The sequence below is a fragment of the Meleagris gallopavo genome, chromosome 1 (assembly GCF_000146605.3).
Source record: "Meleagris gallopavo isolate NT-WF06-2002-E0010 breed Aviagen turkey brand Nicholas breeding stock chromosome 1, Turkey_5.1, whole genome shotgun sequence".
NCBI classification, from domain to species: domain Eukaryota; kingdom Metazoa; phylum Chordata; class Aves; order Galliformes; family Phasianidae; genus Meleagris; species Meleagris gallopavo.
The window spans coordinates 50,928,460-50,943,571 of record NC_015011.2 but is presented as its reverse complement, the minus strand read 5'-3'; the positions used below and the strand labels follow the sequence as shown (position 1 = coordinate 50,943,571).

Here is a 15,112-nt window from a genome sequence, read left to right as displayed (position 1 = left end):
TTTTTCCTACTGACTTCACAGACTGATTCTGAAGATTAATGACTGCCTGGCCATTCCTTGCAAATCATTCATTACTGCTTAATTAAAAGTCACAAAGCTTTTTAGCAATGCATGGTGTTATCATCTACTCCAAATTTAACTTCTAATATTTAGATATGTGTCTTATTTAACTTGTTTTGCAGGAGGCTGCCAAGTATGAAAAGAAAGTGATGGTCTTAGACTTCGTAACACCTACGCCTCTGGGAAATTCATGGGGTAAATGTTTATTCATTGTAAACTTTTTATAGCTTACTAAGAGACTGATTGTCCTTTGGGGTCAACCATACCAATGTGTGAAAAACACATTCTGTTTCTTTCTCTCAGGTCTTGGAGGAACATGTGTAAATGTGGGCTGTATACCAAAAAAGTTGATGCACCAGGCAGCTTTACTGGGACAAGCCTTGCAAGATTCACACAAATTTGGATGGGAGTTTACAGAAGAAGGTACAAAAGAAAAAATGTTTTTTATTTAGTTTTATCATTTGTGCTGGAAATACTGAGGTTCTTTGCACAGTGAAGTGCTTGTTGCACTTAGGCACGTGCTCACTTTAATGATGTGAGGAACTTCACAGAGTCTACATGTAAACTTAAGTGCTCTTCATAGCTTCTTGCCTTGCAGCATTTGATCTGGTTTTAATATCTTCTCATTATGTCAGTGTTTGAGAAGAGTGCTGTGTGCAGTAAGATACTACTCCATTTCTGAATGTAACACAGCATCTAAGAGATTACCCCAGATTGTTCTTCATTAGAAACAGAAACTTGCTAATAATTGCAAACAGGATTTTCTCCATTTCTACAACTTCAGAAACTTAATTTTACTTTGTATTAGCTCTAATGTACATGATTATTAGATTGGGATTTAATTAGGATTCATTTGTTGAACATTGTACCTGCTTAGTATGTGTCATTGGGAAACTTGACAAAGTGAAGTCCAAATGTTCTGTATTTCAAAGGCTGCGACTGCACTAATATAAGGGGAAAAATATCTCAGAGGGTTGGCATGAAGAACATCACTCAGTCTTGTTTCTTTTAAAGATATCTGCTTTATGGTGATTTCTTGTGTTGTCTGTGCTAATATAGTTCCTTTTGAATTTCATTTGAGTTACCCTGAAGTAAAATAGGAATAAGACAAAGGTGACTAGGTTGTGAAAAAAAGTCTGTCTGGGAATATAGGGCTGGCTACAAAAAAGAAGGGCTCACAGTCTGAAAGAGGAACATCTCTGTTTTGTTTCCAACAGTCAAACACAACTGGATGACTATGACAGAATCTGTTCAGAATTATATTGGCTCACTGAATTGGGGCTATCGGGTAGCTCTGAGAGAGAAGAAAGTCACGTATGAGAATGCATATGGAGAATTTGTTGGGCCACACACAGTGAAGGTACTGCATAGCCATGCTTGCTGGGTCTTTCAAACAATAATTTTTTCCCTTGGTAGGACGGTAAAATACTCAGTTTGGACAATTGCTTTGTTCTCAGGCAACAAATAAAAGAGGAGTTGAAAAACTGTACACAGCTGAGAGATTTCTCATTGCCACTGGTGAAAGGCCACGCTACCTGGGTATCCCTGGAGACAAGGAATACTGCATTAGCAGGTAAAAACAGTGAAGAATATGAAGATATTCACTGTGTGTAAATACTAAACTTCTAAGGGACAGTAGTGAACAGGAACATAAATAGGACCACTTGCTTGGTGTTATTTTTCCAAAGTAACTTTTTAAGAGGAAAGTAAGCAAGAAAATAGCTATAAACAGATGTTAAGGTGGTGAAAATGTTAGTGTCTGATGGGCATCACTGAATTGAGTGGTTGGCTAGAGTTGTTCTGTTTCCAGCTGATAAAAGCAGTAACTGAAAATACCATAAATTGTGTGCGTGTCCGTCACAAAATGGATCAGCTGTGCCTCCGTTACAGTTATATGTGCTTTTTCCTAAGGTTTTTCAGTTCATGTGCAGACATTTGTTCATAATAAAGAGCACAGCCTGTTTGGAGAACTCCCTGCTCACATATCAAGGAAAGAGGGAGTTCTGAGGCAGCTGATAGTTGAAGCTCAGATTGGATACTAGGAAATATTTCTTTTCAAAGAGAGCGGTGCTGCAGTGGCACAGGCTGCCCAGGGAGGTGGTGGAGTCACCGTCCCTGAAGGTGTTTCAGAGTTGTGTGGATGTGGCACTGAGGAATGTGGTCAATGGGCATGGTGGGGATGAGTTGGTTGTTGGACTGTATGATCTTAAAGGTCTTTTCCATCTCTAATGATTCTATGGTTCTGTGATGTTGTGAAGCTGGCTGAAATGTATCTGTCATTATGCATTTTGGAAGTATTGAAACTTGACCCAATTTTTTCCCAGCTACCTAGTGAAGGGAATTTAACTTTCGCTAGAACCTGTTTTGAATGTCTAATGTGCTAAAGCCAAACAATTTTAGCACAATTTACACACACGGACACACAAAAAGGATAGTTGGGAGGAGAAGTTATGTACAGATGAAGTGTGTTTTCATACAGACTAATTTCTAAAAATTTCTCATTGTAGAAACACAGATTGGAGTTACAGGCTCCTACACCTCTAGCAGTGAAATAAATAACTGGTAATTTTGTCAAACCAAAATATCATGTCAGCTGTTTCCCTTCTACAAAGTAGTAGTGAAATTAAAGGTAATAGATTATGAAGCCTATAAAATAGTGCTTTAAAATAACATTTTGAGGGTCAGTAACGTCAGAGTTACAGACTATCAAACTGAAGCTGTCTGTGCAATCTTAACTGGGTTCTTCAGGGCTTGTAAACTATGATGTAGCCTTTAATTATACAGTCAAATTTATTCTCTTATAGCATTTGCAGAGATCACCTTGTTTAGCCTTTGCAGTTGTTGGCTGAAAGAGAGACACTTTTTAAGATGTAAATCTTTGGAGAATTTCATTATCAAACTCTGCCTGAGTCCCTGCTGAGCAAGCATGACACCTCCCTGAGTCTCTGCTTCCCTGGGCAGCCCTGGTTTTGTAGTCTAACTCCAAAGTGTAGCAAAAGTGACGTGTGTTGATGAAGTTGAAACAAATGGAAAACAGGCGAAGAAATGTTTTCCGTAACTTTGTACTTACATCTCTGTCTATTTCTGTGGTTTGCATTAATTCATTTTATTGCCTATATGTATTAGTCACTGTGTATGATGCATTAGCGAAAGGAGAAATCTTCAAAGAAGTTAAGATATGTGTGTCTATGTGTTGAACCTCTTCCATTTAGCTACCAGGAACTAAATTTCGCAGCAAAAAATGTTAAGTGATTTGGTAAAATATCCATTTTTTAAGAAATTGTAATAAGTTTCTGCTTTTAAAAAAGAAATAACAACACAGGATTTTTGTGATGATTCTGAGTATTTCATATTCTTCTTTTGCGTGTTTCTAATTAGAGCTTTTTAATTTGCCACGCACTGATTATATATTCTATGAATTTCCAAAAATAATTTTTGTTTTGTTACTGTCAGTGATTATGAAAAGGATCAAGTCTTATTCTTACAAAATAACATAGACAAATGTAAAGTGCAGTGTATTCTCCTGTTTTTTCTAATAACTTTTTGTTGTTGTTGTTTCTCCCCTTTTCCAGTGATGATCTTTTCTCCCTGCCTTATTGTCCAGGGAAAACCCTGGTCGTTGGAGCTTCCTATGTTGCCTTGGAATGTGCAGGATTTCTTGTAGGTCTTGGATTAGATGTCACTGTAATGGTGAGATCCATTCTTTTAAGAGGATTTGACCAGGATATGGCAAACAAAATTGGTGAATATATGGAAGAGCATGGAATCAAATTTATTAGAGAATTTGTTCCAATCAAGGTAAGCTCAAAGTAGTACAAGACTACAGTTGATTGCATTATACCTATCACAGTGTTTTAAGTTACACATATTTTATATAAATAAAGAAGATTAATTTGCAATGTAGGATCAACCTGCAATGTAGGATCAATGCCACAGGTTATTTTTTAATTGTTTGAAATAGATTGAGTTCATGAGTCTTATATAATTTTAAAAGTACTATTTAGCCTTAGTACTGGAATTGTCTGAGATTCCAGAATGTGTTGTTTTTATGAGAATTAGATGGGTTAGTATATGTTAACCCATGTTAGTATATGTTAACTATGTTATGTCTGCTCATCTTGATCCTGCAAATGCTACATATGCTTAAATTCCAGCAGCTCTCTTGAAGTCTGAGACTTCTCGCAGGCTGATCCATAAGAAGATACATACTCCTTGTAAGATCAGGGCTACTGCATCACAAATAATTATATTTTTTCATTGTCAATTCTCAATTTCTCAGCCAACAAATACTGCTTACAATGCTCAAGATCAGTGGGCTATACAGAAAAGTCTGAAGTACCCATCTCTATCCTTTATGTGGCAGAGGCCTTAAATACGTGCCTAATTTTCTTTGAATTCCATAGGGATACTCATGCAATTAGTTGTGTGTATATATAGGCAAATTCAGGTTGTAAAGTAGATTAGTTAAACTCTGGAGCTTTTCTAATGTTAAACGGCCTTATCACAGGCTTCAGAGGGTCCTAACTGTTTTTCTTAATGCTTTTTCATGCTGATTAGTGCTTAATTATTATGAATTAGGAAGAAATGTATTAAGCAGTTTTCCACTTGGTGTTAAGTTATGTGTTACTGAGTTTAATGTTTTAGGAATGAAAGTGTTAAGTAGAGTGAAGATGGGTTTTGTTGTTTGTTTGTTTTTTAGTCAAGAGTAGTTTAGGAAATGCTCTTGCCAGTTGCCACTCTATAGATCTGACCCATAGAGGGTCAAGGATGATTAGCTAGTTTTTAATTTTTTCAGATTTAGCTTTTTGTAAAGTATTTGGGGGGGAAGGGGAAGGAAGAAGCTGGTGTTACAAGCAGAAGGTCATTTCAGGTAAATTACAATGGTCTCCTCCAGCCAGATGCACTCTGTAGAGTCCATTACTTTAGTTATAAAACAATCTGTGCTATATCCTGTTCCTTTACTACATGTCTTTGATTTCAGTGTGAATAAGATATGTGGACCTGTTTCTAGTTAAGAATAACCTTAAACTTAAATTGCCAAATATCTTTTTATCAGGTCGTCTCATTTCTTTCAAACATTCTTTTTGAACTTACGCATGTTGTGCTTATTAAGATATCTTCAGTGAGACATTTGAGGACAGAAAATTATTATTAATAATGCTACCTTTGAATAGGAACAGTTCAATAGAGAGATCCTTTAAAGTTGATAGGATGGCACGGAAGGTTTGAGGGTTTTTTAAATAAAAGAAAAGAAAGGACCGGGGGGGGATGGAGATCATAATCAGAAATTTTGCTTTTTCTGCCTCCATATATTTAATATAAAATTGGAACTAGGGCATTTGTTCTAAAGTACTCTTTTTTTCTCTTTGTTGCAAACACTAAACTTTTCTCAGAATGGTCATTAAGTGTTTTATACTTATACATCCAATCTGCAACGAGCCATAGAAAGCAACTGGGAGCCTTGCTGTTCCTGAAAAGGTAAAGGAAGGGCTGTAGTTGAAGATGTATGGTTCCTTCCTCATAGTTCAGTGAACACTAAGTAGGGCAAAAGAGAACCCACATATGTAGTTCCAAATTTAATTCACTGTTTGATTGATTATTTAGTTTGGAAGAAAGAGCCAGTGGCATCAGTCATTCTTTTTGTTTTTTTTAATATGTAGGAGTTGCATATGTATAAACAGAAACACGCCCTTATTATGTTAATTAAAATAGTAAATCCACAGAGATGAAACAAAATGTTTAAATATGTAAGTAACAATCATAAATCTAGAGAATGATGAAAATATCTTTAGAACATGTGTTTGAACTTTAGGTCATGGTTAAAGACTCACTTTCAATCATAAGATATTGAAAACAAAGGTACATTTAGCTTCAAATCAAAATATGTAAGTCATCCTTGTATTTTTTATTTTATTTTTCCCTAAATGTTATAGATTGAACAGATTGAAGAAGGAACTCCTGGAAGACTGAAAGTTACAGCCAAGTCTACAAAGGATGACAAAGTAATTGAAGAGGAATACAATACTGTGAGTCCTGTCTAAATATGTAAAGAACTTGGAATAACTTTCTATTTAATGTTAAGATTTCTGAGATCTTTATATCTGTATGTTAGTTTTATTTAAAAATAATTTTAATTGTTACAGTATGCTAGTTGCATACAGTCAGCATCTAGTTAATGTGAGAAAAGTCTAAGAATCCAGGAGCATGAGTGCCTTCTGAATCACTTGCGTGCTTTTGAAACCTGTTTTTTAGCTCAAGGTTTGGAAGAGCTTGATAATGTGGAAACGGATGAAGGATTTTTTTTCCCAGGGAAATATTTGTCATAAACTGTAGGTAATGATTTTCAATAGCTGTCACAGCAACTGAAGCACGCTCTTTTGGAGTTAACATAAAGCAGTTGTCCTTACAAGAGCTAAACAAACCGGCGTCATGTCTTCTGAAGATCTGATGTTGATGCAGCATCTTCAGAAAAACAACTAATGCCCCATGGCAAGTCAGGCAAGGAATTTTAATACACACTTAAAGCAGCAAAATTACGGTGCAAACGTATTCAAGTGTGCTATTTTATGTTTGATGGAATGTTTCCGTGACCTCTCGCACCACTCATTTTCTTAGGCCTTGATGCTAAAAGCCAAAAAATAAAAATAAAAAAATAATAATAATAATTGTAGACTTGTGAATGTTGTGAAAACACACGGACTGAATAAAAACTAGGATTTGTTAATTTGGGATTTTAGACTGCAAATACAGTGTGCCAGTGACTTCATCCGCTTATGTACTGCATCAGTTCATTCCATAACAAGGATATGCGTCAGTGTCTCTGAGTGCTGATATTATGAGAAAGCTAAATAATAACAACAGTGTTAGTTCATAGATGTTTTATTATTTTTCCTGCTCTGTGGTACTGAAAGTTGTTTTGGTTTTGTTTTTTTTTTTACTTTGCAAAGCAGTGCCCTCTTTTCTTCTGATTTCTTATTTCTGATTGTTTCTATATCTTTCACTGAAATGCTGTCACTCTTTATAAAAGCTATGAGCTGTGTGTGATCTGAAGACTTTCAGCTCTGAATATTTGGCCAGTTTGGTCGTTTAAAAGAGTTGTAGCAGATCTAGGACTCCTACATCACAGTTCTGTTGTCATTTCAGTAGCGTTGTGTAGTTACCCGGCCAGCTGTCCAAGACTACAACGCACACAGCACTTTTCTATGCAATAGTAAACACTAGAATTTGTTTTGCTTGTTAAGGTAGCCAAGTTTGTTGGTCTGGTAAGAACTCAGAATGGTCTGTCTAGCATTCTGAACAAATGTTCAGACAGATAATACTCAACAAGTAGTATTCTTTGACACAGACTTGGTTGAGAACCTGTGTGAATTATACTTATTGACAAAAACAATGATTTTATTGTCTTCCTATTTGCCTAAGCATTTGAGTTTCCTTCTTAAAGAACCCTTTCTTTGAAGAGCATCTTGATGTCACTTGCTTTGGTACAAATATGATGTGACAATTCTGTATGAAAGTGCGAGGAAATAAAATAACACATTTGTTTAGAATGCTCTTTGTGCATTTCTCCAGCCTAAGGTATTTGGCTGTATTTAATCCCAAAGCTGAAATGTGATATCAATAGGTTGCAATGCTGGAATGGCTTGTCTTGAGCTCAATGAATGTATGATGAGTAACAAGTGTAGTCATATTCATGTTACTGAGCCTTAGCTGCTGATCTTTAGTATATAATGAAAATAATAGATAGCAACAAGCAGAAGTTTTAGGAAATCAGTAATGTGTGCATTTCTGTTTTGCAGGTGTTGCTAGCAATTGGAAGAGATGCGTGTACAAGAAAAATTGGTTTGGACAAAGTTGGAGTGAAAATCAATGAAAAGTAAGGAGAAACGTCTACGTCACAGACTGCTGAAATTGAGTTATTGACTAGTGCAGTGACAGCAGTGTATCCATTTTCAAATGCTTTGAGAAAGAAATTGTTTCCTGTTTGCGTGCATTTGCATAGGAGACAGTGTGGCAGATATCTGCATTTTTACGTAGTACTAAATGTTTTCTTTTTTTTTTACTGAAACGTCAGTTCCTAAATGTTGAGTTCAAAGGTGTCTGTCGCATTCTGTCTATGTTCACAAGCCAGTCTCTCAGCTTCTTCCAGTGACTGGGCTTTCTAGGATCTGCCATTTGTTTACTATATGATTATTTTTTAATATAAGGCCAAAGAAGCACTCTTAAACTCTCAACAAGAGTTAGTGATGTGTTTTAGCATTTGGAGAAGTTTATTCCCTGACTTACAGCAGCTGCCATCTCCTGCAGAGAATTTCAGGTTTAATGTAGTGAGACTGATGCACTGAGGAGTGGAGCTGTGGGTAGCATTTTCAATATTGGTAACTTTAAAACATCTTCTAGATGTGAAGGACCTAGGCTATGTTCCCTTTTAATGAAAAGATGCAGGACCACGAACTTGACTTGGTTGTCTGTGGGAGAGTAGTGCAGAGGGCAGCTTATATATGAGTGCACTGACTGATGTTGCTGAAGAGGTGTTACATTGCTCTAAAGTGAACATTTTGGTCTACTAAAATTTGCTAGACCCATGCTGTCTTGGAGAGCACTACACAACTTTATTAGACACTGGGACATTTATTACTAAGAGTGATGTAGTGACAAAGAGTCTTTTTCTAAATAAAGCTGTTTTTAATATAAAAATCACAACTGGTCCTTCAGTCAACTGTGTGACTGTTTCTGTGCCTGATCGGTTTACCTGCTAGATGTGCTTCCTGCAGTGATTACTACACTATCTCATTAATGGAGTAGGAAACATTAATCATTTAAAACTTCCATTAGCCCAGTACATTTAATGCTAAAAAACTTGCTGGCTGTCCCTTATGTAGGATGTATGACAACTTGACTTGTATCTGCAAAGAATTGTGAAGTTTAAGTTCTAGCAAATAATTCATCCACTGACCTGGAATTTCAGTGGTGGAGAAATTCCTTTGCCCTGTAGCTTGAGTGGGAAAACGTCTCTTCCTGTCATTCTTCATGGTTGCCAGTACACAGTTCAGCTGGTAGTGGTGTGTGTGTGTTGAGGAAAGCAGTTATGTCTCACTGAAGAACTGATTCATAAGATGAATCACAAGTTCCTGGGCTACCTCCCTATCCGGTGTGTACATTTCTGTAATTTTGATGGAGACCAAAATTTGCATAGCTTACCTTCTTGCCCACGATTATAGGATTGTGAATATGACTTCTTTCCCTCATATTTTAAATATGTGCTTCTTTTTTAAAGCTAGAGGGCTCCACTCCTGTAATATTGTTTACTACTAGAGCCTTCACAATGGAATACTTACATCTTCTGTTCTTGTTAATGCAAACTGTAGAACGGGAAAAATACCTGTCGATGACATGGAGCAAACAAACGTGCCATACATTTATGCTATTGGAGATATACTGCAGGACAGACTGGAGCTCACACCAGTGGCAATCCAGGCAGGAAGACTGTTAGTTCAAAGGCTTTACGCTGGGTCAACCATTAAGGTAAGCAATCAATTGCTACAACACTTGTCATTGCTTTACTTCTAAGTAGATGTGATTCTCTGAATTTTCAGTGTTATTTGCTCTAGTGTTTTTTCCTTTTGTTTTCTACGTCATACATAGTTTTGCTACAAATTGAGTATGAACATAAAGATCAAATCTGCCAATAAGTCAACACGTGAAGCTGAGTCTATGAAAAAAGTGTTTACGTCTCATGTTAGTGCAATAGTATATTTCCATCAAGTTACGCTAGTCCAAATAGGAGTAACATGAGTACTTATTTACACCTTATATTTAATGTGTAAATAGGAGGAAAGGAGAATGCCTTTTAAGAAATGTTATTGAAGCACCATTTACGTGGGTGTTTGTCTCTCCCTTGTAACCGTAGATCATAAATGTAAAGATTTTTCTCTTGTACAGTTTGCAGTAGCTATATCAGGTTCTGTTGTCAGATTTAGAGCTTGAATGAGTTGTTTATTTAAGGTTGACAGGTATCAGAGCAGCAGAATTCTGAATCATTGTGGCTGATGTTATTACATCAGTCAGGCAGTGTTGAAGAAAACTGTAGCTGGAGCCAGAATTTTCTCTTCCTGCAATATTACACATACGTCTTAATTTACATTTTATGCCAGATAACTATCTCACAGGGCATGAAAATCTTTGTGCTACTAAAGAAGGCATCATCACTTTGAATTAATCCAATAAATGAATAACTACTTAAGTGGAATCCTGGGTTAGAAGAAACTGTTAACATATCTAGTTCCAGCCCCCAGCTATAGGCACGGACACCTCCTTCTAGGCCAGGTTGCTCAAAGCCCCATCCAGCCTGGCCTTGAATGCTTCCAGCGAGGAGGTATTTACAGCCCCTCTGTACAAAGAATTTCTTACAGACATCTAGGCTACATCTATCCATTTCCTCTTGTCCTGTTGCTACATGCCCTTATAAAAAAAGTCCCTCCCCAGCTTTCCTCTAGACCCTCTTCAGGTACTTGATGGCCACTATAAGGTCCCTCCCAGAGCCTTCTCTTCTGTAGGCTGAAGAGCTCCAGCTCTGTCAGCCTGTTCCTTCTGGGGAGGTGCTCCAGCACTCTGATCATCTTCATGACCCTCCTTTGGACCTTCTCGAACAGGTCAAAGCCCTTGTGTTGTGGGCTCCAGAACTGGACACAGTACTCCAGGTGGGGTCTCACAAGAGCAGAATAGAGATGCAGAACCCACTTCCTTGACCCACTGGTCATGCTTCTCTTGATGCAAACCAGGGTTGCCTTCTGGGCTGCAGGTGCACATTGCCAGCTCATGTTGAGTCTTTCATCAACTGTCATTCCCAAATCCTTCTTCTCATGGCTGTTCTCAAGCCATTCTCCACCCAACCTGTATTTGTGCTTGGGATTGCCCCAACCCAGGTGCAGGACCTTGCACCTGGATAGCTGGAGCTTTTTATACTCTCTATAAAGTATAGCTTGGGAGGATTTATCAGTATGTATAAGTACTTGATGGTAGAGAGTACAGAAGATGGAGCCAGGCTTCTTTCAGTGGTATAAAGTGCAAGGACAAGTGGCAATAGGAGCAAACTGAAACACAGGAAAATTCCATTTATGCATAAGAAAAAACTTTTTTTTTGTTGTGGGGGTCATCAGATCTAAGGAGTTTGCCCAGTGAGACTGCAGAGTCTGGATGCTTAGAGATATTCCAAAGCAAGTAGACACAGTTGCAAGCTGTAGCTGATTCTGCTCTGAGCAGGGATTTGAAATGATTGAAATGATTGATCATTTCTGGAGGACCCTTCTAAGCTCAGCCACTCTGTGTGTGATTCTGTGTAAATGATAGAATTTGCAATATAAATTTGCAGTGATACACCTAAAAATGCATATGTAGGTAGATGTCTATACAAATATAGCATCTTGTTTTCCATGCATCGTGTTAAGTTGGGAGAACCATTCTGAACAGAGAACACTTTAAAGCTCCCGTGAAGTCAGGGCTATTTGACTCATGGTATATGTTAAGGCAAAGCTTTAGTTCTTGCTGTCTCTTCAAGTGATTGTAGTTCATGCCTTTGGTTCTGTGACATCTCCTAGGCTGTGATTGAAGAAAAAGATGATAGTTATTAGATGGTGGACGTTTTTGTATCATCATCTGTTAAAAATAGAGTGTTTTGTGGAAGCAGCTGAACAGTTTGCTTTTTATTTCCACTGTCACCTGTGATCTGATATGCTTTAAAGCAGGACACTTAATGTTCTCTTACTTCTTAATCTATGCATGTCAATGTCAGTATGGCTTTAAACAGACTTCCTGTTCATGGTCTGGTTAACACTTCTAAGTGTGGGACAGCACCAGACTTCTGAGTGGGGGACAGCATGATTTAAAATGATATTAAAAGCAACTTTCAGAGTAGAATAATAATCCAAGTTTTCTTCCTGTCTTTCAAACTGCTGAATTTTTACCCAAAATGCTGTTTTTATTACTAACATTGTGTATTTTTTATTTTATTCTCAAAACCACACAGTGTGACTATGTGAATGTTCCCACCACAGTATTCACTCCTTTAGAGTATGGAGCATGTGGATATTCTGAAGAGAATGCAATACAGAAGTTTGGGGAAGAAAACATTGAGGTAAATGCCTTAGTTTCATTTGGATTTTAAGTTCCCAATTTGGTAATTTGAAATAATGTGAAGAGTTGATTCAAACAGCATTCTGTGTTCTGATGTAAGGGCAGAAGGAGGTATACTTCAGTCTTCCTTAGCAGTTTCCGAGGATGTTATAAAAAGTTCCCAGTTCAGATAGTTCTAGTTCCAAATATGCCTTGTCTTTGGCACATAGAGCTCATAGCTGGCGTATTTGTCTTCAAAGGAAAAAAAAAAAATTCTGCAAGTGCTTCAGGGTGAATCAAAGGTTAGTATGAAGTTAGTGCCAAATAAGAGACTTGCTTTCTTGGTTTGACTTTATGCTCCCAGTGTTGCAACATCATTTTCCCTGCTTGACTATGTAAGCAGGTATTTTACTCACTTGAGTAATCCCTTTTCATTCACTGGCATTGCTGTTGAATGAAATTAGACACTTAGTGCATCAAGCTGTTCTAACAGTATGCCATAGAGACCACATTGCAGGAAGCGTAAGGAAAGGGAGTCAGACAATAATCTGAGCTTCGTTTATGTCCTGTGAAGATCACTTGAGGAGCATTATTTGGGGAAATAAGCATATGAGTAGAGTTCAACTTAAAGTTCAACTTAAAACAGGATTTTGGGGTAGAACTGTCTCAAAACACTCTTATTATTTTCTGAGATGTATCCTATCAGGTGGATGAGGAGCCTTATATAAATCATCTGTCCAATGATACTGGTTGGGGGGTAGTGGGGAAGGACTCTCACCCTGAGTTCATGTTTCCCAAATTCTGTGTACATGGCTGACTGCTAATGAAGAGCTGCTAGTCAATGGTTCATCCACACATTGCATCTCAGCTGTTGAAAGTTTTTACGTGAATGATTTCCAAAAGTGCTTTGCCCTCCAAAGTCTGCTGCAATGGCAGTCAGTAGTAAGGTGCTGCCTTTGGTGACAGACAATGCAAATTTAAGGTAAACTGGCAGCTTTTGAAAGATCGTGCTGTCTGCTGTGTAATTAGGGAACTTCTTTTTAATCTTTGTTGTATTTCCAGGTGTACCATAGTCATTTCTGGCCACTGGAGTGGACTGTACCATCCAGAGACAACAACAAATGCTATGCAAAGATCATTTGCAATATTCAAGATAATGTAAGTGTATCTTTCCTTCCAGGGAAAGCAGAAATTGTTTGTTCATCATAGGGACTGTTAATACCACAGCTGTAAACTCGTAATATTATTGTATTAGAAGTTGTATCAGTGGCATTTTATTCTCCCTTCCCCAGTGTGGGATTTGCTTTTATGGGAGATTCTTCTCTCTGAAATTGAGGTCACTCAGAATGCATCACATCTTGTGAATTCTGCAAATCCACATGTGTCTATAGAACATTTGAGATGCTTCCAACAGAACTATTGTATGTTGCCTGCACAAATATCATTTAAAGTGATATGCCAGGATTATTGTAGGACTAAAGTAAAACTTTCTGGTTAAGGAAACATTCAGTACCTGCTAAAACATAAATAAATTCTGATTGCAATAATAAGCAAATATTATAAATATATGAGCCCTAATAAAGTTTTGGATTTATTTTACTTATTTTCTTCTATCAGCAGATACAAACTGATCTTTCTGGAGTTTTCCTGAGCATTATGTCATAATTTTGTAAAGTCTGCAAACCTGTCTGGTTTTGCTCATCTCCTTTTACTGGAGGAGTTTGTACTGGGGTGGATGCTATTTTAATACCCATGCTTATGTTCCTACTCCAAGTTACTTAAGAAAATAGAAAGACTTAATTGTGATTTAAAGTGCTTTGTTTATTTGTTTCTGTTTCTTGTTCTGAAAAACAGAAGTGTGTTTTAACACCTGGAGATAGAGTTGCAAGTTATCCTGGATGAAAATTTTGTTCAGTAAATATTTGAATTTATGTTTAAAATTAAGTTATCTCCACTTAATTTTTGTGGTTTTATTTTTACATTTATTTATTTATTTTATTTATTTATTTTAAAGGGAAAAATGAGGACAATTCAAATTTTGTTATTCCCTAATTATAGCTTTTATTATTTGTATGAACCTTGTTTGATACTCTGTTCTCAGGCTTACTGAAAGTCAAAAAAAACCAACCAAACAAAAAAACCTTTCGTTGTTCTGAGTATCCACACTCCCTCATATATGATACTTAGCAGGAGGAGCAGATAACTTCAGTTCCCAGCTGGGCTAGGTCAATGCTCAGCAAAGTCCAATTAATGCCCTGAAATCACCAAAGTGCACAGCGGTTAGCTTTTTCTGGGGGAGACTTTCTTTAGGAAAAGCAAGTGAAGTCAGCACAGGTTGTTCCTTTGAATGTTCAGGAAGAATATCTGCACAGTTCAGCATATTTTGCAGTTGAAGGGGAAGCAGATTCTTGATGTAATCTTTTCCTTTTCATAGAGAAGACAACATTTTTCCCACTGTCCCTTCTGTTAGAGATAATGATTAGGGTTAGTTCGTGTTTGTGTGACTTCATTGATTTGTGGTATCTTTTGTAAACTGATGAAATTAAGTAATCTGAGTAAGAAAACTCAGCAAAAATTCAGAAAAAGGAGATAACTCCTCTTGCATTTGATTGTCTTTGTTATTTAGGAGAGAGTCATTGGTTTCCATGTCCTCGGTCCAAACGCTGGAGAAGTCACGCAAGGCTTTGCAGCAGCTATGAAATGTGGATTGACCAAAGAACAGTTGGACAGCACCATAGGAATTCATCCAGTCTGTGCAGAGGTTTGTATATGAAGGCACCTTTGTAGCCTGGTTTTGGTAACGTTCTGGAATAAGGTGTTAGAAACCTGAATATCAGAATTTAACTCAAGAAGTCAGAATTTAGGGAAGGTAGAAGGGAAGATAGGACAGGAAACGATCTGTTTCTAACATTTATAAATATAACATTTAGGTTTAATGTGACTT

The 15,112-nt window shown here is 37.2% G+C and overlaps 1 protein-coding gene across 1 annotated transcript; it reads left to right on the top strand.

The window, feature by feature from the left end:
- Positions 1-145: 145 nt before the first annotated feature.
- LOC100545667 (thioredoxin reductase 1, cytoplasmic) lies at positions 146-14,958 on the top strand. The gene is made up of 11 exons (XM_010712365.3): positions 146-255; positions 364-483; positions 1,278-1,420; positions 1,518-1,633; positions 3,633-3,858; positions 5,994-6,086; positions 7,857-7,933; positions 9,426-9,582; positions 12,083-12,190; positions 13,231-13,326; positions 14,795-14,958. Exons 1-11 carry the CDS (start codon positions 210-212, stop codon positions 14,939-14,941), a joined length of 1,329 nt encoding a protein of 442 aa, XP_010710667.1. The 5' UTR covers positions 146-209; the 3' UTR covers positions 14,942-14,958.
- The last annotated feature ends 154 nt before the right edge of the window (positions 14,959-15,112 follow it).